At 47.5% G+C, this 24321-nt stretch overlaps 10 protein-coding genes across 10 annotated transcripts; 3 read left to right on the top strand and 7 right to left on the bottom strand.

Annotated features, from left to right (window-relative positions):
* Window positions 1–6: 6 nt before the first annotated feature.
* F4817DRAFT_329036 (DUF726-domain-containing protein) lies at window positions 7–2926 on the bottom strand. The gene has a single exon (XM_049302223.1). It carries the CDS (start codon window positions 2732–2734, stop codon window positions 269–271), a length of 2466 nt encoding a protein of 821 aa, XP_049161623.1. The 5' UTR covers window positions 2735–2926; the 3' UTR covers window positions 7–268.
* Window positions 2927–3048: 122 nt separating this feature from the next.
* Window positions 3049–6325, bottom strand: F4817DRAFT_329035 (uncharacterized protein). Its single transcript, XM_049302222.1, has 3 exons — window positions 5560–6325; window positions 5186–5500; window positions 3049–5134 (listed from the first exon to the last, which is right to left on the bottom strand). Exons 1-3 carry the CDS (start codon window positions 5935–5937, stop codon window positions 3317–3319), a joined length of 2511 nt encoding a protein of 836 aa, XP_049161622.1. The 5' UTR covers window positions 5938–6325; the 3' UTR covers window positions 3049–3316.
* Window positions 5711–6467, bottom strand: F4817DRAFT_297922 (uncharacterized protein). The gene has a single exon (XM_049299754.1). It carries the CDS (start codon window positions 6344–6346, stop codon window positions 5954–5956), a length of 393 nt encoding a protein of 130 aa, XP_049161621.1. The 5' UTR covers window positions 6347–6467; the 3' UTR covers window positions 5711–5953.
* Window positions 6468–6990: 523 nt separating this feature from the next.
* F4817DRAFT_297943 (ThrRS/AlaRS common domain-containing protein) lies at window positions 6991–8149 on the bottom strand. Its single transcript, XM_049299756.1, has 2 exons — window positions 7077–8149; window positions 6991–7025 (listed from the first exon to the last, which is right to left on the bottom strand). Exon 1 carries the CDS (start codon window positions 7965–7967, stop codon window positions 7158–7160), a length of 810 nt encoding a protein of 269 aa, XP_049161620.1. The 5' UTR covers window positions 7968–8149; the 3' UTR covers window positions 6991–7025; window positions 7077–7157.
* Window positions 8080–9304, bottom strand: F4817DRAFT_297937 (ESCRT-1 complex, Vps28 subunit). The gene is made up of 3 exons (XM_049299755.1): window positions 9068–9304; window positions 8773–9009; window positions 8080–8722 (listed from the first exon to the last, which is right to left on the bottom strand). The coding sequence occupies exons 1-3, from the start codon at window positions 9149–9151 to the stop codon at window positions 8333–8335; spliced, it is 711 nt and encodes a 236-aa protein (XP_049161619.1). The 5' UTR covers window positions 9152–9304; the 3' UTR covers window positions 8080–8332.
* A 24-nt stretch (window positions 9305–9328) lies between these two features.
* Window positions 9329–12180, top strand: F4817DRAFT_297882 (Noc2-domain-containing protein). The gene is made up of 2 exons (XM_049299753.1): window positions 9329–11917; window positions 12142–12180. Exon 1 carries the CDS (start codon window positions 9530–9532, stop codon window positions 11855–11857), a length of 2328 nt encoding a protein of 775 aa, XP_049161618.1. The 5' UTR covers window positions 9329–9529; the 3' UTR covers window positions 11858–11917; window positions 12142–12180.
* Window positions 12145–13857, bottom strand: F4817DRAFT_329031 (glycoside hydrolase family 18 protein). The gene is made up of 5 exons (XM_049302221.1): window positions 13300–13857; window positions 12995–13218; window positions 12907–12932; window positions 12450–12838; window positions 12145–12356 (listed from the first exon to the last, which is right to left on the bottom strand). Exons 1-5 carry the CDS (start codon window positions 13658–13660, stop codon window positions 12280–12282), a joined length of 1077 nt encoding a protein of 358 aa, XP_049161617.1. The 5' UTR covers window positions 13661–13857; the 3' UTR covers window positions 12145–12279.
* Window positions 13858–15430: 1573 nt separating this feature from the next.
* On the top strand, window positions 15431–16801 carry F4817DRAFT_329028 (uncharacterized protein). The gene has a single exon (XM_049302220.1). It carries the CDS (start codon window positions 15576–15578, stop codon window positions 16455–16457), a length of 882 nt encoding a protein of 293 aa, XP_049161616.1. The 5' UTR covers window positions 15431–15575; the 3' UTR covers window positions 16458–16801.
* Window positions 16802–17058: 257 nt separating this feature from the next.
* On the bottom strand, window positions 17059–20044 carry F4817DRAFT_369297 (kinase-like domain-containing protein; the record flags this gene model as incomplete). The annotated part of the gene is made up of 10 exons (XM_049307338.1): window positions 19847–20044; window positions 19616–19785; window positions 19390–19497; window positions 19041–19338; window positions 18899–18978; window positions 18725–18796; window positions 18618–18670; window positions 18480–18525; window positions 18346–18423; window positions 17059–18282 (listed from the first exon to the last, which is right to left on the bottom strand). Exons 1-10 carry the CDS (start codon window positions 19896–19898, stop codon window positions 17059–17061), a joined length of 2181 nt encoding a protein of 726 aa, XP_049161615.1. The 5' UTR covers window positions 19899–20044.
* A 2439-nt stretch (window positions 20045–22483) lies between these two features.
* F4817DRAFT_313180 (Aldo/keto reductase) lies at window positions 22484–23779 on the top strand (the record flags this gene model as incomplete). The annotated part of the gene is made up of 3 exons (XM_049300215.1): window positions 22484–22625; window positions 22866–23656; window positions 23744–23779. 3 exons carry the CDS (start codon window positions 22484–22486, stop codon window positions 23777–23779), a joined length of 969 nt encoding a protein of 322 aa, XP_049161614.1.
* Window positions 23780–24321: the final 542 nt, after the last annotated feature.

Below are 24321 nucleotides of genomic sequence, written 5' to 3'. Positions count from 1 at the left end.
GCAATCTCGCAGTAAATTTAATTTCATATTTTGGTAACCTGTGAATAGCTCATTGTGACTAGAGGATTAATCACGGCTACTTCGGCTAAAATCCTCTTAACTCTATAGCTACTAGATATGGTGTATTTATTTTACATGGCCTCCCTAAGGAATGTTTCGTTCATACCAACACTTCGCCTACCACTTCCGTGTCTCCAATGAAAATCTCATGGCCTGCCTCCTCCATGCTTGGGTATATGCCGTCCTCTCAACACGTCTTGATACATAATCAATCTTCAATACGTAGCGGCTCGATGAAGGTCAATTCTCCACCTGAGTCATTATCCACCATCCTAATCCCGCCACCCTCCTCATCTGAATCATAATCGTCGTCGTAGTGGTAGTCGTTGCGGCTAGTATTCGGTACAATACCCGGGTACGCAGGCGGTGGACTCTCAACCAGAGTCGCACTCGTTGACCTGGACGAAGTAGCGATGGAGGAAACTTCAGGGGTATCCCTACGCGTCTCAGTGAAGCTCGATACGGAAGATACAGTCGTCGTCGTTGCCACCGCCATTGGTTGCTGTGGTACGACAGCAGGCCCTTTCATATCCTTCTTCCCCTCTATCTTCGCATTTCTCACACCAATATCGCTCTTCAGCTCTAGCACACTCTTCGCCGCCAGGTCAAACTTCTCATTCGGCATCGTCTCGAATTCGTCTTTCGCCCGCTCCGGCTTGTCCTCAATATCGATCAGATTTCCTGTCTCAGCCCAATCCTTATCGCGAAGCTCAATCTCGATCTTCCCTTCGTCCTTCTCGATAGCGCCCGCGCCGCCGCGGACGTCGGGAAACCCACACCGTGTTAGGATCTTAGCCGTGAGCTCCGGATATCGCAGGTGGCCTGTTACCTCGTTGCTCAGATCCAGGTTCTCGACCCCTTCAATCTCATCACCGATGGATTGTAGTCCGGCGATGCCGAGCTGCATGCTTGTCGCGCGGTACAGGAAACCCAGGATGTAGTCGTTCTCGCTGTACACATTGAACAGCTTGCCCGAGACCACTGTCCGCATCATCTGCCAGTGTCCTGTGTTGGATGGGACCGGTGCTCCAATCAGGACTACGTTGTCTATGAGTCCAAAGGCCTTTCGATCTGCGAGTACTCGCAAGCAAGCGTAGATCACCCGTGCTCCCAACGAGTATCCCACTAGGGTTACTGGTCGTTCTCCCTGTACCTTATTGATCAGTGCGTCTGCTAAAATCTTACCGGCCTTCTCGGATCGGTTTCGCGCAAGACTGAACGGGTTATCGATATTGGAAGCCGAGCTCAGGAGAAAGATAGGCCATAGCGCGCCTTTTAGCGTCGCAAGCACTGTCCTTTGAAGGATCTCAGCTCTTACAGCACTCCATGCAGTAGAGCCAACGAGGCTTCTGAGTTTATCGCCGAGCGCCATCAAACTCTTCATCTCATATCGTAGGGCAAATACTTCAGTCTCGTCACCAAGGGCTCGCCACGGCTTTGTCACGTCCTCCTCGGACGTAAGCCAGCCGTTAATACCAATAGTAACGCGGAGCCTGCGAGCTTTCGAACCGTCTTCTTTATTCGACCACCCTTCACCCCACTCCTCCCGTAGCGGCAGGAACTTGAAATCCTCAACCTCCTTGGCGTACTGGTCGACTATACCGCCCGTCATCTTTGCCCCGAACGCCCCGAAGATCGTACCCACTAAAGCACCGTTCATCCAGAAGATACCCAGGAAACTCGCCAGGCCGCCCAGCCCAACGGACCCCATGAGACCACCGATCACACCGGCCACAGCGGGCGCAGCAAGACCTCCCGTCACACCAATAATAGCGGCGCCCGCGACGGACGCCAACCCAACTTTCCAAAATCGGCCCACCTGGCCCTGCTCCCTGCGCTTCTGCGCCTCGGCCTCGGCCGACATGCCACCCTGTTGCTCAGCCTTCTTCGCGGCCTCGACCATAGTCGTCGCGATCTCCGTCTCCTCGGCGTTGAGGAACGCGGGTGGGATCTCGAGCGCAGAAGTCAGGTAGCAGATCAGCGTACGCGAATATGCCGAGTAGTTACCGATAGACAATAGTAGGATTAGCATGGCGCTTAGAACCTCCTTGCGATCCTCCATGGGGATCGTGGTGAGCCGGGTGGGGATGGGGTGGTACAAGGCCTGGAAGGCGGCTAGACTGGTCGGTCCGGTAGACCGGGGCGGCAGTGCCGGTGCCATTGACGTCTGAGTAGACCTGCTATTGTCGCTGAAGCTCAGCAGGTCCTCGCCGTCGGATGGTTCCTCTCTGGTCTTAGCGTTTATCTGCTCAGAACGCTTCCGACGGGCATCAACGACTTTCTGATCGTCAGGCTTAGCTACAAGCTCCCTTAGTTTAGCGAGAGTCTCGTCGCGCCATGAGTCGAAGTGCAGCAGTGCCGCCTTCCGTAGTCTAAAAAGTGCTGGACTAGGGGGCGTTCTTTGCGGCCGTGGTGGTTGTGGTGGCGGCGCAGGATTGGAGTCCCGACTGCTAGTGCGGGGTGCGAATAGAGACGCATCTGTTGTCTCTGAATATGGAGGTGGAGCTCGCCCTGACGAGGACGAGAGAGATGGTGATCCGTTAGGACTGTGGGGAAGTTCTAGCTGCGATCGCATGTACGCCGCAATCTCAACGACGAGGCTGTAAAATACATTGCGTCGAGCGAGATTAAGTGCGACCCGAATAGCATCGGGCTCACTGGTAAGAGGCGCCATGGTGGCGGCAATTTACCTAGAATGGCCTACTAAATTAAGTAGGTACTCATTTGAATATTCTCGTCATTTGTTGTAAAACCTTCTATGTCCCCTTTTAGTTGTTTTTTCTATAAAGTTTTGGTACTAGAAGGGGAGTGCTTATCTTTTAAAAAGCCTCTGACTATTATTAGTCACGCCATGCACATCAACGACCTTATGTAGTTTCACGGTACATGCAGCTCAGCTCCAGGCAGCCGAATTAATTCAAAATTACACTTTCGTGGCGCGGTACTAACTACAATTAAGGATACATTTCACGAGCACGACCCAAATAGTTTAAGTAATTTAATGTTATAAATGTTATCGTGAAGTTTTCAAACTCATTTGTTAATAAATCAATTCGAGCCATATGAACTTCCAATGTCGACGAGGGGAACATATCAATAAATAAATAGTATGATATATACCGTAGCTAACGAACATCTTTCCTGCCGAAGGATGATGGTAATGAGCGATTAGAATGTAATTGAATTGGTCTTATTCTGGGATCCCTCTCGGAGACCACGACGACTTATTCTTCCCTCTGATGCATTTAAATACATCTCAAATCTGTAAAGAAGTGATCTCAGAACCAGCCACCGACTCCGTCTCTGGAGTAGGCGGAGGCAGGTTTTCGCGCTTGGTGCAGATCCAGCAGCTTGCATACATGTTCACACGATCGATGCATTTACCTCCCGTGCGTTCGCCCATACATTTAGCTGAGAACCCGTGCCGTTCGAACTCGGCTAGGTACCAAGGCCGGAGACCCCCGGAGCGCAGCATAACACGTCCGCCCATGCGTAACGCCCGGTTGAGCTTAGCAATTTGTGCCGCGGCAGCGTTTGATCCTGGATCGAACCAGTCCATGCTATCCATAACAACAGCCACTGTCAGGGTACCGGGCGCAATGCGTGCGAGCACTTCGTCGATCTCGTCCGTGTGGATGCGTAACCCATCGAACGCCCCCGGGCGAGAGAGTCGGGCATGCGCTTGAGGTGACAGGTAGTCTGGATGGCAGGTTCGACTAAATTTGCCGTCAAGACACACCAGGTAGTACGGATTGTCAGCCGCGATGTGCGTCGACTCTACCATCGGGTCTAGTGTATTGACCATATACTCCCAGATGGCGTGGGAGCGCGTATTCTTAGCCCGTGCGTCAGGGCCGCAGACCACTTCCGATACAGCATGATCCTCCTCAATGATTGCGAGCTGGTTCTTGGGCACTCCAAGTGCCGTCCACAGGAAGGACTCCTGGCTCACGACGAACTTGGAGACTAGGCGGGAAAGGAGTGCTGGGCGAATCTTGTTGCGCCAGATTTCACGCTGTTCGTTTAAGGTCTTGGCAGCGAGTAGCTCTTTAACGGCGGATCGGCATCCAAATACGCGAGAAATCCAGCGGAAGATGCGAATCCCATGTTTCGATCCACCCGTGTCGTACAGACCACCCTGAATCTTGGTGAAGATGTGGTGGTTGTTAAGCCAGTATTGGAACGCACGACTAGATAGATGAGGAGACATTTTTGAGATGAGCAAGGAGCGGAACTCGGGATGTTTGCCCTCGCCGAAAATCTTCCAAAAATCTTCATAGGGGAGAGAAGAGAATGCGGCTACTTTGAGCTCGAGAAGGTGGTTCTGCGTCGGGTTCAAATCGACCGCATGGATTCTAGTTGGTCCCTGTAGAGCATAAGAAAGAAGGTTATCGCCGGCGCTGGTGATAGCCAGCACCACATCGTCCGATTTCAGCTTGAGGATGCGTTCATCGACACGAGTATCTTCCCAGGTGAAGGCATAGATATACTCATCGTTGAATTGAGTATGTTTCTTGAGCTGATCGTCATAATAAATCCTATAGTGATGGTTCTGATAGAAAAAGGACGGAAGAGGCAAGTTAGAAGAAAGATTGACAATAGCAGCGTCAAAAGCCTTAGACCGGATCTCTGGCGTAGCCCTTTCGACTGCGCGAGATAGAGCGGCTGAGTGATTGGCTGGGTAAAGGTAAGGTGACTCGGTAACCAGAGCATCGAGCTTTTCAACAATTTCGTGTGGAATGCTGGATGATGATGATGGTTGCTTATGAGTTCCCAGCCATATGTAATAGGGAATTGCACCTAGAGCGTAGTTTCGGTTGTTCACATTCAAGACTGTACCGAAGCTATACTCGAGATAGTCACGCCTTCCAGGTTCGAGAGCAACTCGGTCAATATCAAACCACGCACGCCAGAATGTCCTGCCGAAGAAGTTGACATGGCGGTTAGCATGGCCACCGGTATAGTTTCGGAAGCTAATATCGACTTGAGATTGAACATAAAAGTCAACCACGCCAACTATACCATTCGGAGCCAGTAAACACGGCAGCGAGTCAATGACAGAATAGTAGTCAGGCTATAACTTTGTAAGTAAATGTCCGATATGCCTAAGTTGAATCATGCTCACAATCATAGATAAGCTGTATGACATGGTGATCAAGTCGGCACCGCCATGTCTAGGCTTCTCCTGGAAGAAGTAGTTCCGATTCAGAGAATCGGAGGCGCGTCTACCTTGGTAAGAAGGCTCGTGGTCTTCCAAGCGGAAATTTCTTGCATCTTGGCAGATAACTTTGACATTCTTCCACTCCAGTCTCTCGAAACGCTTGCGAGCGACTTCACAGAGAGATGGGGAGAAGTCAACCAGGTACACACTGTCAAAGAACTGAGCAACATCGACGAATTTGGACATGGATTCAATGTTCCAACCAGTCCCTCCACCAACCTATTTGTATGGTTAGTAACCTTGGTGATTTATGACCGTAATTGTGATTGGGCACGTACGTCTACCCAAACACGTCTCTTCTTCTCGCCGCCTTGTGTTGCTCGATGAGAGAGCTGAGCAGCTGCAAGAGCTAACATGTCCTCGCGACCCTTTAGGAGGGCCTTCCTCGTCGCATCGTATGCGCCGGCCTGCGTCTTGTAAAAGCTCTCAAGGGCATCCTGCTGGTTGCCATTGTTGTCGCCATCATGCGGTTTGAGGAAGCATGTGTAGAAGAAAAGCCACAACGACTGTACGAGACCAGGGTTCTCGCTGTCTTTTGCTTTCCTCGCAAGCATTGTAGAGTAGCATACGCCTACCAATAGGACAACTGCTACTCCAGCAAGATATATTTTTGTATGCGGATCAGGGGGTAAGATGTTACCACCAAGAGAAGCCATGATACTCTCTCATTGCTTAAGTAATGAGAGCGGGATGTTGAAATTCCTTCGATATGTTGAATCGAATTACAGCAATTGGTAAGAGTATATGGTATAAGGAACAGAAAAGGAGAAAGGGGGGGAAAGTAACGGTAGACCATAGAGGAATATATATGAGAGAGTCCTTCGTACTAGTTGCCCACCTCTTACCAACAGAAAAGCTTTGGCTACTTGCATTTTGAGTTACCCCATGACCAAAAGGAGTACTTACATACATGCATGGTGAGTGGGATATCGTTAATCTGACAACTAGATATACGTGTAGGTATACACATGCAGAAGGTAGTAAAGGTAGTAGGTTGAGGAGTATCTGAATTCTCTGCCTCTTGAGCACATGCATGTACAAGAGACATGTATATGTAAGATGCATGCATGTACTTCGTAATTGAAAAGACCCTGAACTTTGTACCCCACTGAGCAGGAAACCCCACTAATGTAATAAAAGCTTTAGGTTAACCTAGGCATGTTGACAATGGCCATTTACGGTTGTCTTAGCCAATCATTTGGACCACATGTCCGGGCCTTTTGGAAACAAAACCTCTTACACAGCATCGCCTAAGACCCATCCACGCTAAACATCTTCGATATTTACTTGTACAAAAGGTGTGGGATAATGCTATTTGAGAGGATAGCTATTCGCGCTAGCCGCTCAAGTTGGGTGGTGCGCGGGTTGATGTGCATACTTGATTCGATATTGGCGATGAATACGAAGGAGAATATAGGCTTGATGTACCATACACGCCCCCGATTGAACTCCAGGTTCCCACGATCGGCGTTGGATTTCCTGCAGCAGTCCCACAGGGACCAAAGGTCAAATGATACCCTGTACCTTGTTGCAAGGGAGTATGTGTAAAGCCGTTTCTAGCTGATTCATCTGGATTGATGTCTACCTGTTCCATCGTACTGCGATCATCGAAAGATACGTTAGCTAGCCGATATCTAGACTTGTTTAAGTTGTCGATGGGTTAAAATTTGAACTTCGGCCTAGGATTATGCCTAGAATTATACACCCACGTGCTAGAATATTGTAATTCGAATGGGCGACAACGCTTAAGTTAGGTAAGGTTGTCTGACATTCACGCCAGGCTCTGAGCACGTACCCTTTAGTCCAGTTAGGTTACATTAGGTGAGTTTTATTCTTGCTGTGAAAGGCCGTATTTGACCGCTTCGACGGCCAACTGCTAAGGTAGCACATAGCTCACTCGACTTGTCCCTTTCGCTCGACTAATCTTCTTCACATTGGTCTTGCCGCATTGCTCTGTACTGTCAACATGCGTGCCGCCACAGGGATAGGTTTCGGCTCCGACAATCTTCACGACTCGGAATTTCTCATCGTCTGTCATACCCATTGCTTTGCGATCGGGTATTAATCTTTCAAGTCCATTTACCTTGAAGTCGTTCTCGTCCCACCAATCTATTTCAACTGGCATGTCTTTGCTAATGTACTCATCCAACCGAGTTTGAATAGCATCCTTCCATTTCCCTTCAATGAGACCTTGGAATTCGCAAGCAGCAGAATCGGGGAAATGTGATGCTTTTAGTTCATCGAAGTTGGCTATCTCTTTCTCGAGGAGATGTCGAACAGCTGCACCGAGAACGTGCCCAGCTGTATGATACCGGGAGTATAGATTCCGCTTCTCACTATCAATGGTTTGAGTGACCGAGTCCCCAGCCTTGAAAATTGCCGTAGTATTCGCGAACCTGCCAAAATGCAGTATCTCGCCGTCGTTTGTAGCACTCGTGCGCACCATGGACACATCAAAACTTGTACCCTCAGGGCTTTTCATCACACCAACGTCAGAAGGTTGACCTCCGCCTTGAGGGTGGAATATAGTCTTCTCCGTGACTACAACATGGTCATCTTCCTTGGCTTGTTTGAAAAGTCCCTTGTTAGCCTCCTCAAGAGCTGCTATTGAGCGGACTGCAGTGACTACAGTTTGTAGGGTATGGAGCTTAGCGTTATGATGGAACGCGAGATAGGTGCGCTGCATATCGAAGATTTCGGTAGTGTAATGTTCGAATGGATTTAATATTTTCGTATTTAAGATGGATACGTTTGGCTCGGCTCGGGGGTTATTTTGAGGTTCTTAAGTCCATCGACAAATTACTCCTCACGAACCTCGTCTCAAATACTCTGTGAGATGTTTTTTGGGCATGACAGACTCGCGCCCTAATGGTGGGTCCATTTAGGCCAATTGGCCAGTAAATGGCGGAATCTAAGACCCACTCTCTTCCTCAACGCCCTTCTGTGGTCATCAGTCATCAGTCATTTTTTTAAAAAAAATAAGCGTTTTCTCAATGCCTATATCATTGATAGATAACTCGATATATGACTTTGATATCTTTTTGGGGCGTATTAGTTTAACGTGTTCTTGAAACCCAAGTACGCCGAGTTAATGTCCAACTCAAGCTCCCTGGCCTGCTGTTCGCTCAACTCCTCAGTCGCCTTCATCTGGTTTAATGTGATCAGCCACTGTACAATTTTGCCGCGATTTTCAAAATCCCGGTCAGTGACTTTGTTGACGCTCTGAATAACGTCAGTCAGGAGAGGGTGTAGTTGATCCTTTGCTAAAAGTCCGAGGCGCAAGGCATCTAGGAAAGTGATGAAGTCCTGCGTCGCTTCAAGGATGAGAGCACCGGACTTGTTGTTTGCCGAAGCTGATGCTTGAGCGGCCCCTGTTGATGCAGTGACAGCAGTTGATGGCATGCCTACTCTAAGCCGCTCTGTCGCCCTAGGAACTTCGAGCTATGAGAATGCGATTAGTGCTAGCCATGAAATATAACAGATTTCCTTACATCCCACTCGGCCTTGAACTCTTCCAGGCCCACAAAAGCTTTAGCCACAGTTTCGTCTGCTAGAATAGACTTATACTGTTTCAGTGATCGTTCGCAAATCTCAGTATAGTCGGTTTCGGGAATGGCATCTTTAAGAAATGCTCTCTCCAGTTCATCTAAGGTGACGATGATAGAAAAGATCTCAGCAAGAGAATCTTGTAGGTCCCTCTCAGCGCGGGTGTCTGCTAGCTTCACCTCCTATAGATTTATTAGCATAGGTTCATGAGTAACGTAGAATAGATGATTAAATGCATACCTCATCTAGATTTATCGTAGCTGATAGGGCGGTATTAGGGACATAGCTATGGGGCGTTGGGGCATAGGCCTGGCGGGGATTCATCTTGTAAAGCCTGTATATTGATAAGTCCTAATGAGTCTTGAAAAGGAAGAGACCAAGTTTAATATTAGAGAAGTATGTAATGGGTTAGTTAATGGTAAAGTAATTGGTTCACTTTCAGTAGCAACTTGCAGTTACCTTGTTGAATGGCTTAGGTAAGGGACTTTACCTAGAGGTACCCATGCAGTGCAGCCATGAGCCAACCATATTGAATTACATGTATTAGACTACTAGATTGCGATAAGAACCCCGCGATAAGCTTATCTAAAAAAAATTTGGTTTGTCGCAGTTGTCGATACAGCACCCGTAAAATCAATCACTTACCAAGTTCATTGCGCAATTGTTCGACTACGCTGTCACAATTTCGTGACAAATCTTACAATGGCGGGCGCAAAGAAAAATTTCAAGGCAACTAAGAAGTTCGAGCAGAAGCACCTAAAAGGTGTTCTAGATCAACGGAAATCGACTGCAAAAATAAAGCAGAGGCATCAGGTCCAAGCCAAGAAGCAATCCAAAAAAGCAAAAGATGCCGAGTTCTATAAGGGCGCCGAGGATGGCGAGAAATCCAATAAGCCCAATGGCTCCAAGAGAACATCCAACGTCAATGAAATGAGCGTTGATGATTTCTTCGGCGGTGGATTTGAGATAATCGACAAAGCTCAACCGGCCAAGAAGACGTCTAAGAAGCTAGGAAAACGCAAGCGAGACGAGCCTATCGAGGACGATGCTACGTCGGATGAAGGTAGCGACATCGATATATCCGCCGACGAAATGCCTGTCGCCAGCGAAAGTGAAGATTCAGGCGACGAAGATGCCGATGATATCGGCATGAGTAAAGAGGCGATGGACGCCCTTGCTCAGGAAGACCCCGATTTCTACAAATTCTTAAAAGAGAACGATCCCGAAGCATTAGAATTCGATGATGCAGACCTAGCCGAAGTAGACGAGTTGAGCGGTAGCGAGGAAGAAGACCAACCCAAGAAGAAACGAAAGAAGGAAAAGAAACAAGGAAAGACGGATGGCGCAGACGAAGAAGATAAAGCCGACAACGAGCTAACACAGGCAATGGTTTCACGGTGGAAGACAGCACTGTCAGATAAACAATCACTCAGAGCTGCGAGGCAAGTAGTTTTGGCATTTAGATCCGCAGCACACCTGAACGAGGACGACGAAGAGCAGGGAAGGAAACAGATGTACAAGATATCAAACCCCGAGGTTTTCCACGACATCCTCATTGTTGCGCTCAAGCAAATCCCTGAAGTCATTCAGCACCATATTCCTATCAAGGAGTCTTCATCCGGAAAGGTTCATATCCCTTCGGATACCAAGAAGTTTAAAACTCTTTCAATGCTCCTGAAATCCTTCATATCCTCCATCTTATACCTGGTCGGTACGCTGTCGGATGACGCTACCCTCAAGCTGACATTATCCGCTATCACGCCCCTTGTCCCTTACCTCTTGAGTTTCCGAAAGCTACTGAAAAATCTGATCAAAGCTGTTGTCGGATTTTGGTCGCAGTCTACGAGTAGCGACTCAACTCGAATTACTGCCTTCTTAGTTTTGCGACGACTGGTCGTCGTGGGCGACAAAGGTATCAGAGAAGCTGTCTTGAAAGCAACCTACCAAGGCTTAGTCGCAGGATCTCGTGTGACAAACGTCAACACGATACAAGGAATCAACTTAATGAAAAACTCTGCCGCTGAGCTCTGGGCCCTAGATCAAAATATTGGCTATACAACGGCTTTCACTTTCATCCGCCAACTTGCTATCCACCTACGCAACAGCATCGTGCACAACCAAAACGACTCGTATAGAACCATCTACAATTGGCAATATGTACACTCAGTAGACTTCTGGTCCTGTGTACTATCGGAGCATTGCAGTCCGCTGAAGGAGGCGGAAACTGGGAAGCAATCCCAGCTCAGGCCCCTCATCTACCCGCTTGTCCAAGTTACACTTGGTGCCATGCGCTTAATACCTACCGCAACTTATTTTCCCCTTCGATTTCATATGGTCAGGTCGCTTCTTCGTGTTTCACGGTCAACTGGAACTTATATCCCGCTAGCATCGGCTCTATTAGAAGTCTTAAACTCCGCAGAGATAAGAAAGTCACCAAAGCAGTCAACTATCAAGCCTCTCGATTTCCACGTGGCCTACAAGGCCCCCAAGGCATATCTGCGGACGCGAGTTTATCAAGATGGAGTCGGGGAACAGGTGGTGGAGCTATTCTCGGAGTACTTTGTTCTATGGTCTACGAATATAGCGTTCCCCGAGTTTGCCCTACCTGTCATCATCATGCTTAAGCGATGGCTCAAGCAGTCAAGAAAGAAGACAGGTGGAAACAACAATAGCAAGGTTCGCGCTGGTCTCGTTTTACTAGTTCAAAAGCTTGAGGCAAATGTGAAGTTCATCGAAGGTAAAAGGGCCAAGGTCGACTTCGCGCCTAGAGATCGGTCACAGGTCGATGCGTTCCTGAAGGACTTTGAGTGGGAAAAGACCCCGGTTGGCGCCTATGTCGTTGCTCAGAGGAAAGCGGGGGCGGAGAAGGCTAAGATGCTAGAGCAGGCTAGGAAAGAGGACGAGCGGAAGCGAAAGGAAGAAGAGCAAGAGGCGCTGGAAGAGAATGCTGCTCGATTGGAGAAGGAAGATGAAGAAATGGAGGATTTCGACGACGAGGATGAGGAGTCTTCTGACGAAGACGACGAGTAGTGGGACAGATCTTGTAGGATTGGACAGAATTGTTAATGACTCGGAAATCGCCTGCAAATAGTAGGTCTTATCCTTTCGTATAGTCTTAAAATACCCGATAATCTCTGAATATAGCGGTACCGCCTACTCCATATCGAATATCATTCTGTGCTAAATCGAATGTGGCTTTATTTTCCACCTAGTTGTTAAGCTGTGAGGTTGTAGAAGCTATATTTTCTCTCGAAATCTCGTTTCCTAATCGGATTCAATTATTACTTTCTTAGGCTAATAGGTATTTTTTGTAGTAGAAACTCGATTCTGCTTGAGATGTGCTAATTCAATATAATGCATGGAAGTTATGGTATATACAAAGGTCCAAGACCCAGCGTCTCAGTTGAAAAGATTTACACGAAATGTAAAGAGGAATATCACGACATGACCGCTTATAGTGTGGCCAAACCAGCCTGGATAGCCTTGACGTACGTCCAGTCTGCTGAATCCTCACCCAAGCTCCATGCCACTGTACACGAACAAAAGTCAGCTTCTTTCTCCCCTTTCCCAGAATATATGGATAGGTAGACAACAAGAAATAAGGCAGTGAGTGAGAACTTACTAACGCCACCCAACCCCCTCGCCTTAACAATCTGCTCGAACTTCTGCGCGATAAAGTCGGGCGTGTCCCACGTCCAGAACTTGCTCTCGGCCGCGTCCCAGTACCACTGGCCGCCCTCCTCGGTGTCGGCCTTCCCGCTGGACAGGACCGGGGGCCCCTCGAGGAAGGTCACGGCGCCGGATTTACCCGTGTCGCCGCCGTTGGCGTCTTCTAGCTGGACCGTGGGGCATCCGATCGGCTGCGTGCATTCGCCTTGGGTGACGAAGTATTTCGCGTAGAAGGCGAAGCCGAGGTTGAGCTTGGAGGCGTCCATGCCGAGGGAGATGTACTTGTCGACCGTGGCTAGGGATGCTTTAACGGAGGTGTGGTGCGTGGTTTGGGTGTCGCGTCTGTGGGGAGGGTAAGGTTAGCTGGGGTGTTTACTGGACGGATATCGCGTTTGTTTGGTAGTGTTTACCTGTTCATTAAGTCGTATGCCATAACCTGTCGGGGGAGCTCTTGTTAGCCTCTGTCTGGAGTATGTTACTAGTGTACGTGCGACTTACGTTAACTACATCGACAGCATCGTTGATCTTGGGGACTTGCTCAGATGTGAAGGCAATCATATCCCTCTCAAGGCCGGGAACCGCGATGGAAAGCTCCTTGTCGCCGATCGCTGACTTGATTTCTTGCAGTAGCAAGGCGTAGTTGGCGATCTCGTCGACCTTGCCCGAGTTGGGGTTCTGCTTATAATCTTCACCATTACCACCGGGGTATTCCCAGTCCACATCTACCGAGGCTTAGCACCAAACTAACAATATAGATCTTGCGGTTGTCTTTTTTTCTTCTTCTTGGAATTAGAGCTACTCACCAACGCAGTCGTAACCGTGGCTTTCGAGCATCGCGGCAACACCCTTCGCGTAAGTCTTCCTCGACGCATCGTCCTTTTGACCGACTGAAAATCCAGAAGTGTCACCCCATCCTCCGATCGCCACACACATCTTGGTTCCGTCGGGGAATTGGCTGCGGAGTGTTCCTACGTCTACGAACGGCGAATAGTAGCTAGCCGGATCGCTTGTGAATAGTGTAGTGCCGGCAAATGCGGTGACTACATGTGTTACTCCGGCCATCTGGTCCTTGCTGGGAGACGCAGTGTGCCACTGGTCGTAGTACATGGCGAACCGCGGTGCCGCCGCAGCGGTTGCGGTTGTTACAGCTCGGGAGATATGCATATTGGGATCGAATGCTTGAGTTCAACGACTAAGTGATCTTTCAGGAGTAGGACGGATTCCAGTTGATAACGACACAAGGTGGAAATCAAAGGTCGAGCAACACCTGGTGCGTACTTTCTATATAGATACCTTGAGTATATTTAAGACCATCCGCATGCCGGAATGAAGTGTAACGTTGAGCACCTCCTATTTTATCCTTGTAGTTGCATTCCAGATTAAGTGTTTGATTTAGGTAGCTGTCAGCCTAGAGCCTCATGCCACCCTAAATGTCTTGCATATGCTACCTTTTCCCGCATGTTTCAGTCATCGATCTTGATTGATATCACAAGACGAGCGACAATTATAATTCTCTAACGTATATAAAGCATGCTCAAGTTGTTATTTACCTATCTAGAGCAAACAAAGACCGCAAATACGCTCAAACGTTATAGAGAGGTGATATTTAGTTCGCCATCTGAAGTGTCTCTTGATTGCCTCTATGTTGTGTACCTAGGAGCTAAATACTATAATATCTTGTAATCAAGAAAGTAATTAAGGAAGTCCGGGGTATCGATGTACATAGCTCAAGTGGTCAGTCAAGTGGGTCGGCGATGTTCTGAACTGCCTATTATAGAAAGTCTATATGAACGTTACCCCAGGTTCTCAGGGGTAAGGTGATAGTAAAGCCGACTACGTCAACGATAACGTGCTATCCACGGCGACTCCTAGAAATATGAAACAAAAAGAGCCGAAGCTATATATATGCAGAAGCTGTCCAAAGGGAGCTGCGAACTTGGATAGGGCGGGATGAGACCTTATCACATTACATCACGCACCTTGGCAGTGATCGTCGGTAGTACTTCATCTGAATGCCACATAACCGTGCTACATTACGGAATTGCTAAGAAGCCTCCAATCAGCTCTCATCCGTTTGAGTCTTATGATGGATAGTGTTGGCAAGCCACAGAGTAATATACTCTGTTGTCTAGTGGTAATAGTTAGACTTGGTTTCCCGATGACCTGCATATGTGTAAAAGCTTAACATCAAGAAGTTGGCTACTCAGATGGCTGACCTTGATACAAGTCTAATGCAAGTCTATACCCTTCATTTAAGCTTTCTTAATCACCTCGGTGTCTATACTAGTAGACGAATTTTATGTGACTATACTTTACCAAGTTCGCTTCCTTGATCGTTCCTAAGGGCTTATGGTATTAACCAGTGTAAACCAATTTTCATTAATTAAGATATATGGATTAGGTAAAGTTAAATTGAATACGGATTATGGCTATGAATACAGGAATATTCAATAAGTATATTATAGTCAAGTTCCGCATTTATGTTGTGGTGAAATGAGAAGCATTGCGTAAACAGGTTTAATAGTGGCTGTACGGATCCGTACCTAGACCTAGCTATTCTATTGCCGCAGTGTAGAACAGGAACAGAGCCACACATCACTATAGAGATCACCCTTTAATGATCCATCAGCCCTATCGTTGCTTGGCGGCTTAGCTCTGTTAAAGCTGTAAGTAAACGATTCTAAAATGTCGTTCGTAACTTTACTAACCGGTTAGGTTCAACTTCTTGAGAAAGTAGAAACAGATATAATATCTCACCAAACTAACCTACTTAGTTCCATGGACATATCTCCACCGTTTTCGTTCTCGCTTTCGTTATTTATAATCTCCACCAGCTGAGTTCTCAGAGGCCTCACAACGCGTAGCTACCCCACCTCCAAAGCGGCGCAGTGGCATCGCCATGCCGGAGCTCGGCATTTTTCTTTTAATACATGATTCCGAATTTTATTATTAATACTCGTAGTTTTCTCATAGAAGTTTAGTCAAGAATTATCCATCAGTCGATCCGGAGAGTATAACTAGGTAAATATTGAATTTGGAAAGATAGGTAATCTACTATTTATAATCTAATATCTACTCCATGGCACAGTCAAAGGAGAAAGAAGCACAGGGTGAGGCACTCCCTTCATATGAAGATGTCTCCGGCCCCTCGATCGTCACAGAGACACCGGAAACGGGGCCGACAGCTGCCTCCCCTTTCAATTTCCCTCCTGATAGTGACCTACCACCATACTCGGCTTTAGCAGCCAACACTAGCGATCAGTGTCCTATCGCAATCCCCCAGATCAAAGCAGACCCCACCTCCCCTTTCCTCGAAGCATCCTCGCCATCACTACTACGCCATGGAATCACACAAGAGACTTGGCTCGGATTCATCCGCACTCTATCAGGCTTCCTAGCGGCGACCGTCTCACAGAAAGCCGTCAGCCATGCCGGCGACATGGCGCAACACGTCGGCGACGTGCCCAAGCGCTTCGGCAAGGAGACGATGGCGCACATTAAAGCCTCAGGCCAAACCATTAAGGATACCGCCAAGTCGGGGAACGTGGTCGGCGCCGCAGTTCATGTCGTAGGTGCCACCATCGTCATTCCAGTTGCCACCGCCCTCCGGGCCGTCGGCGCCGCAGTCGGACTTCCGTTCGCGGCTATAAACGCCGTCAGCCGGGAGCCGAAGACGCCAAAGGAGCGCGCTATTGCATACACAGCCGCCGCGAACATCGAGTGGTTGCACCGGCGCGGGCTCGACGCCCATCTGCTGGACACAGCGGAACTAGGTCAGATTCTTGGCCTGTCCGCCGACGAATTACTGCAGACTTCACGCGGGGCCAAGGACGCAAGCGCGGAAGGGCAGCTAGCTGCCCTGGGAGCACATATTGCAGAGCTTAATGTACGGGTTCTTGGCCCGCTTGAGTTGGAAGCTAGGACTTTTTGGTTGGTGGTTACGGAGAGGAATGAGGATTAGGAAGATATGAGTGAGAAGGGCAAGGAGAAGGAGAAGAAAAAGGGATAAGCGGTATAAAGATCATACGTATTTATAGGGATTATACTGGAAGCATTGGTGGATCTATTGTGCATCGATAGAAAGGAATTGCCTGATGAGTATGGTGGATTTCTGATAGCAACCTGAAAGGGATTCAGGAGCGGAAAGACCCTTATAAGTATGATCAAAGGCTTAAGTAGAGAAATACCCTAGATTTATCATGTCTGATCATCTATTAACAAGAATAAATTTAAGGCGTAGGAAATAGTGAGTTCCGATTTATACCCTAAATCCCGACCCGGGTTCATTGTATTTCATAACTAACTCAACTTAAATGATCTAAATATGTTTATTTAAGCATCCCCTGAACGCCCCAACAAGTCGAATAAATGTTCGATACACGAAACATCTGAGTGAAGCGAAGAAAACAACAAGTGCTATAGTATTGTACAGCGATACAGCCCGTCTAGATTGAAGTAAGCTACGTCATACGGCAAACTTCGTATGGGGAGGGGGGCGGGGGGGAAGGGGAGTGGCTGCATATGGTCAGCCTGTCTTGTAATATGGTATGTCTCGTGAGATATCAAGCCTCACCTTCATATATGTCACCTTCATTGAACTGGTCAGAAGGTAATACTGCTGGTGGTTCCTTCAAATTATCTTCACGTTCCCGCTCTGTATTGGGAGAAAGATCGGGAGGATATCCGAGAGGAGGAGGGGGATTCCAAATCGCAGAAGGAATCCCCCCGGGAGGGACCGGGGTTAACTTAAACCTGACGTGGCGCCCTACTCTAGGGGGTGTCGGATTCTGTATACTCGGTTCGGGAGTGTTCTTTGACCATAGCTTCGCGTAAGGATCGACTCTCCGAGGTGGGTCGCGGAGGTGGTCGTTGTAGAACTTCACAAGCAGGTCGACGTCTTCGAGCTCGGGCGGCGTCTGGAATTCCGTGACCGGGCGGTAGTCGTTGCGCGTGATGGTTCTCTGGGCTGCCGGCGTTCTTGGCCTTGGCGGTGGAGGCTCGGGAACAACCACAGACGGACCCGGGGTGGCGGTTGAGGGTCCCGCAATAGGCTGCTGCTCGTATATCGGGATCGGGTCGTATGCCGGAGGAGGAGGGCGAGGTTCCCCTCCCATTAGGTAACTCCATGGGTCGCCGCTGATATGCATATCGTCCGAAATGGGTATTAGGGGTGGTTCCTTCGGGACGACAGTCCTCTGAGAACTCTGAGAACCGAAGAAAATTGGCGGCCCGAGCCTATTGCGGCGTACCGGAGCATTAAGGTCTAACTGTTCCAGCCACTGATTCAACTCACTCGGATCCATGTTCATCGGATCGTCAGGAGGAATATTTCGTGGACGAGTTGAGTGTCCAAAGTCCCGCGAGTCATCAAAATCAGGATCGTAGAAATCAGAATATCGCATGGCTTCAGATTCCCTCTGCTCCTCGTTTATCAGGCGCTGCCTGTAATCCTGCTCTTCCCGGGCAATTCTTTCGTCTGAAAGTCTCTGAGATTTAGCGTCTGTTTTCGCGATGTTTTCCAGGATCACTGCTATCAGCTGGCCTGGCGTTGGACGTCTTGGGCCATAAGTCTCCAAGCAACGTGCTATTAGTAGGCGAAGCTCATAGTCGAATGACATGATAAACGGGCTAGGATGATGCTCCTCGTCATCAAGGAGGAACCAGCCCCAGGTTATGAATTTTTGTCGATAATTGTGGTTTCCTTGGTGCGGTGCGCTATATGTTCTCACCCTGGGCTCCCAAGACGAAAGGCGCGGGTGTGCCAACGTTAAGAGGTTCAACATGATCTACTCGACAACCATGGGTTATTACTAAACTCAAGAGTTCCTCGCGGAGAGGAGTATACTTACTAATCCTATAGCCCATATATTGATCGCAGGTCCTATAGCACGAGGATCCCGCGCGGCATTTCGAAAGTCTTTTTGTTCCTTCATAACGTAAGTTACTATTTAAAGGTAGTTAAAATGGGAATTACACAACTTACTGGCGCGTAAAAATCGCGCTTTCCTCTCTGTACTAGGCTTTCCCTCCTAAGTCACGGATTAGCCATTAGCAATCTAATAATGCGCATCGTATAAAGGGTAACATAAAACGGGGGGAACCGGGAAAGGTAGCTTCGTACTCGCGAACCGTCATCCCGTCAAACCATTCTATAGAAATCCCGAAGTCGGCTATCTATAGAGACAGTTAGTTAGCGGTAGTATGGTAGGCGTTTTATGAATAACGAACCTTTATTTTTGGGGCCATGACATGTTCGGGGTCCATTAGGCTGTGGCTAATATCTCCGACAAGGACTGCTTGCTATTAGCTACATTAGTTTTAGGTTATATGATGAAGAAATCTCCAACCATTATATATATCGAGATCCATGTGAAGTAGCCGTTTAACTGCCCGGTCTCGTACATTTTCACGATATGGCTGCCCTTCTACATAAGTTGATTCGGTTGGAGGCCCGTACGCCATTCCGGTAACACCTCTGGCCACTGGATGCTTTCTTTTAGTAGTTGCCCAATAAATTCTACAATCCAGGTCTGCTTTGGCTTACAACACAAGAAAAGTCTCCATAGTATTCGATTAGGAATATAACCAATTTGGAAGGCACTCCTATCGTAACGTCCTTCTGCCCAAGGACTTTCGGCTTCATCATCATCAAGTATGTGGTAATTCGCAATTCTTGCCCTATTAATCCTATCTATAAGATCTGCGAGTGTATTTTTCTCGAGAACTTCCATAACCATGACCGGTACTGTTGCAGCTCGATTGTTGTAGAGCTTGGCGGTATCCGGAATGTCTTCCTCGATATCGATAAGTTGGACGATATGTTCCGCACCTAGGAGTAGCTCCTATTGAAAAGTCAATAATGCGAACTTGACTAAGAGCGCACGCTCACTTACCCCCTGAATAAAGATCTCGGTTCTTAACTCTCTCTCTTCATCACCTTTTCTAATACTCGTCTTGACAGCAACGTCAACTTCGCGGCCGCTGCGGGTCTTCACTTTCCACTATAACACCAACCGTTAACCATAGTATATACGCTTTGTTTGTTATAATATATTTAGTAGGGGGGCTCATGTCCAAGTTGATGGATGGAGGAATTGGCAAATCCTTCAAGTTACATACCATCGTGGCAAGGCCATAACCGCCATGGCCAAGTACCCTCTGAAATTTGGCACGCCCTGGATAGTTTTCTTCGAAGTTTTGCTGGAGCTTTCTCAACGACCTTCGGGCGCGTATAAAAGACGGGTCTTCACCTGATCGAGATCCTGCTATACGGCGTTTCATAAGATGCTCTATAGTTTAACCCAAACATTAGTGTCTGGTGTGTGCTTAAATTTCTTGGTGGTTTCTTACTCAAGAGCATATTACTGCCAAAAGGCCGATTCTGCCGCCTGTTGGAACTCATTCCTCTATTCTTCGTGATTACGATAGATCAATACTTCACCATATGTTTCTACCTGTGCGTATCCTATAATTGTAAAGAGATATTAATGAGGGTTATGAATTATACAGATATTGAAATATTGCGGCCGTTGATTAGGTAGGTATGTAAGGCTGAGAAGGTTAGTTCCGCCAGACAAAGACCCAAAGGACATACTAAGAACAATTGGAATATCATTTTAAGGTAAACTGAATAAAGAAGAGATCGCTTCCGGAAAATGCCTTTCAACCTTGAAAGTTACTGGGGGGGGAAATAAAATAAAAAGATTAACACTTAGTAATCGATTTTTGACATGATTTGAAAGTTCAAAGGTTGCCTATTAGACAACAATGTGGTAGCAATAAGGGGTTGCTGAAACGCAAATACTATATCTACTTGGGGTATTTCATAATACTATTATGATTTCCTGAGAGAAGGGAAAGATGGATATATCCCCTCGTTAAACAGTAACCAGCATTGATAAAAGGTTTACGCCGGTATCGTGAGTATCCTCGCTAATAATCTCTAAAAATACCTTGATAACTAGGTACCTACCTGTGTGAATGGTGGTACTTGAATATCTAAATACGATGGGCTAATTTTTAATATAACATAGCACGGGTTACCTTATTCTACTAATACCTCAATATAGGGGGGAGGTTTATGGAGAATATATAGATGGGTAAACTTCGGACATTTATTTTATATCCTCTCATGTTTATATTATAGTTTATTGTTATAAGACTCTATGCTAGACCTTGCATTAGATTAGACGAGCCACTGGGAGGTCAATAATAGGAATTAATTGGGGTAGGTAACGTTCGCAAGAGTACCTGCGCGGATTAGGAGCCGCAGAGTCGAAGATCTGAATGACATATACGAGATCGCCAAGCCCGATCTACAACGGCCAGTGATTGGTCGAATAAACCTACCTTCGAGTCTTCCAGGTACATTAGGACCTGTAGTATTTACTTTTAAGAAATTGTGATTAGTAACATGTCAAAAAATGGGGGAACAAAAGAGAGGAGCTCGTCTACATCCAGCAAAGAAACGTGGGATGAAAGCGACAGAAGTAAGCACGAGCTTAGATTATAACCAGCGTGTTCGATGAGCCAGGTCAGGTCAGATAACTGTAAAGACTTGACCTTATCCGAGTCAGGTCAAATATATTTAAAAATGAGGCTTACCTGGCAGTATCGTGGGCTTGGCCTGAGGCACTTAAAGGCATCTCTCTTATCGATACAGGCAAAAATTTAGGTAATCAAAATCCGCGCTATCCAATTGGTCAGATTCGGGGTAATCTAAAATATATACCCACTCAACCCCACCCTTAACGCTTTTTTTTAATCAAAACACCAAAAGGTTATCGTGACCTTAAAAAACACGATTACAAATAGCCTCATTACCTTATACGTATCGGGGTACGTACCCTTTTTTTTATTAAAATAGAATTGTCTTAATAGCTTATTATTACGTCAATTGTAAAAAGGTGCCAGAAACAACCCTGTATTTACCTTAATATAAAACGTTGCCGATCATAGTTTGCTTTAAATCGACCAATTATATCCTATAAATATATATTAAAGTGGGCCTGAACAGCCTCAACTTATCTGCCTGTTAGGCAAATAAAAATCTTTTATACCTGAACTGTATAGATATCCCGAAAAAGCTATCTACCCAGGCTAGGTCAGGTCAGGCCCGAGTCAGGTCAGGCTATTAACTGACTCATCGAACACGCTGATTATAACTGGGGAGGCGTGAAGAGATTGAAGAGATAATGGAGAATTAGCCGCAGTGGACCCCCATAGGTATCCACGATTGACATTCAGGCTAAATTGTATAGGAGCGAGGGTATTCCAATCGACGAATCGGCGACGGGTAAGGTAAACAAAGTCGGGTCTCGGCGAAATCACTCTCCCAAGCGAATCATAGCGTTGCAATCCACGCTGCTGCTAGGTATGTTCTTTTCCTTTTTCTCGAGATAGTCTCGAGCTGCGTCTCGTCTCGTCGGTTTTGTTCCTAGCGAGCTTTCTAGCTGCAACTTACACCCGCCTTCTCCCCCGCCTACGTTTAAACGAGCAAATGAGAGGCTCGCTAATGGTTCCCCCCATCTTCTTCGTGCGGAGGACAGAGTTCTTTCTATCGTGAGGAGGTATTATCCATGCCAATCAGTTAAGTCATGAGCCCACGATAGTACTGTAGCGTATGGGGTTTGTTCGGCGAGATACGGCCAGCCCAATTTTTCCTCCTTTGGCGAATGTGTTTTAACAAGCGCACATCTCCACATAAGGAATGCGGTCGCGGGTGGTAGGGTTTTTGTTGATGTAGAGATGTAGTCAACAGGGTAGCTTATTTACTCTCGTGGCTAGAAGGGAAAAAGGGTATAAAAGACTTGCTCCCACCAACAGCACTCCGCGAGGACCATGCGATCTGTCATTACGTTTCTCTCTCCTCGTAGTTCTCGTCTACTCTCCCGTCGGTTCTCTGTGCCGCTAAAGTACCCCGGGATATCGAACTGCTATCCGATCACTAGCACTTATTATCGTCACTTTAGTATAAAATCGACTACAATGGCTCCGACTATCAAGCTGAGCAGCGGCCACGAGATGCCCCAGGTGGGCTTCGGTCTGTGGAAGGTTGACAACGCTACTGCCGCCGACACGGTTTACAATGCCATCAAGACCGGCTACCGGTTATTTGATGGTGCCTGCGGTATGTCTAGCCCATCCCATCTATATTTTCCCATACCTTATCGTGAGGTTGGCGCGTGAAGAGTTCTCAGAAGTAATAAGAGCCCCTCCTCGGGTATTATTACCCCGCTGCCCAGCATTTCAGGGGTACCCCCTGGTCTGCATCTCATGTGAAGATCCCAGGCGTGTTAATCTACACTATACAATAAGGTCTACCTGGGAACTATCATGGGTCGCTAATATGCTTTCTTCGTCACGTTAGATTATGGTAACGAGAAAGAGTGTGGTGAGGGTGTGGCGCGTGCAATTAAGGAGGGTATCGTGAAGAGAGAGGATCTCTTCATTACGTCTAAGCTATGGCCTGTCTTTGAGGATGGCGACAAGGTAGAGCCCGCCTGCAAGCGCTCCCTGTCCGACTGGGGTCTTGACTACTTCGACTTATACCTGATCCACTTCCCCGGTGCTCTAAAGTACGTCGACCCGGCCGTGCGGTATCCTCCGGGATGGCACTACGACGGCAAGTCCACCATCGTCCGATCCAACACTCCGTTGCACATAACGTGGGCTTCCATGGAGGGGTTGGTAAACAAGGGGTTGACTAAGTCGATCGGCGTGTCAAACTTCCAGGCGCAACTGATCTACGACATGCTACGATATGCAACCATTCCCCCAGCTGCTCTACAGATCGAGCACCACCCATACTTAGTACAACAGGAGCTGCTGAATCTCTGCAAGGCTGAGGGTATCGCCGTCACGGCCTACTCCTCCTTCGGCCCTGCTTCTTTCCTCGAGTTCGGATTCAAGCACGCCAAGGCCCTCGTACCCCTGATGAAGGACGACCTGATTACCAGTTTGGCCGAGAAGTACAACAAGCAGCCCTCGCAGATCCTACTACGATGGGCTACTCAACGTGGTCTTGCTGTTATCCCTAAGACGGTCCGTCCCGAGATCATGGCCCAGAACTTGGACAGTACCGGATTCGATCTCGAGCAGGCTGATATCGACAGCATCTCTGCTAAGGATGCAGGCATTCGCTTCAACCAGCCTTCTAACGTGAGTCGAGACATTTCCGACTTCATTTGTTTACTGCCTGCTGGCCTCTAAATCTAAATATATGCTAACCTTCATGTCTCTAATTAGTACTTCGACACGGATAAGATGTGGATCTTTGGTTAAATAGGCACCCGGTGGCTGGACAGCGGGTTCTACTGTATTCTGCGCTTGAGCTTCTCGACGTAATCAGGTTTGAGTAAGCTAATATGAATAGTGGTAGAGGATCTTCGTCGTTGGCAGTGACGATTGTGGGCACTATTGTAAAGTCTGTTATGATCATGGGAGTCATTTTGCTAGACCGGTGTCTAGGTAGACTAGACTTTTCCGACCTGTATCGTGATATCAACACCGACGGGATGAATACATTGTGAAACTCGTAATTTTCCATTTCCGTGAGCGTATGGTTATTTTTGACATAGATTCAGTGTCGAGCACTGTTCGTCCCTCTTTTGCCGAGTTACATATCCCAACGGTGGCTTGAAAATGTCAAGGCCGTCTGCTCCTGAATAAGTATTTTATCCTAAAGCGACTTAATCTGACAATACAAGGAGGGCTTATTTTCGCTCGATCCCAAACTAATCCTTCGTGGTAAACCCCTCCTGAACGCCGTGCTATGCAATATGGAAACTCCACATCAAACAAATATCCATCTTATGAAAATAGGT

This window comes from Daldinia loculata (assembly GCF_022478755.1).
Source record: "Daldinia loculata strain CBS 113971 unplaced genomic scaffold F4817scaffold_9, whole genome shotgun sequence".
Taxonomy (NCBI): domain Eukaryota; kingdom Fungi; phylum Ascomycota; class Sordariomycetes; order Xylariales; family Hypoxylaceae; genus Daldinia; species Daldinia loculata.
This window is presented reverse-complemented; position numbering and strand designations above follow the sequence as displayed.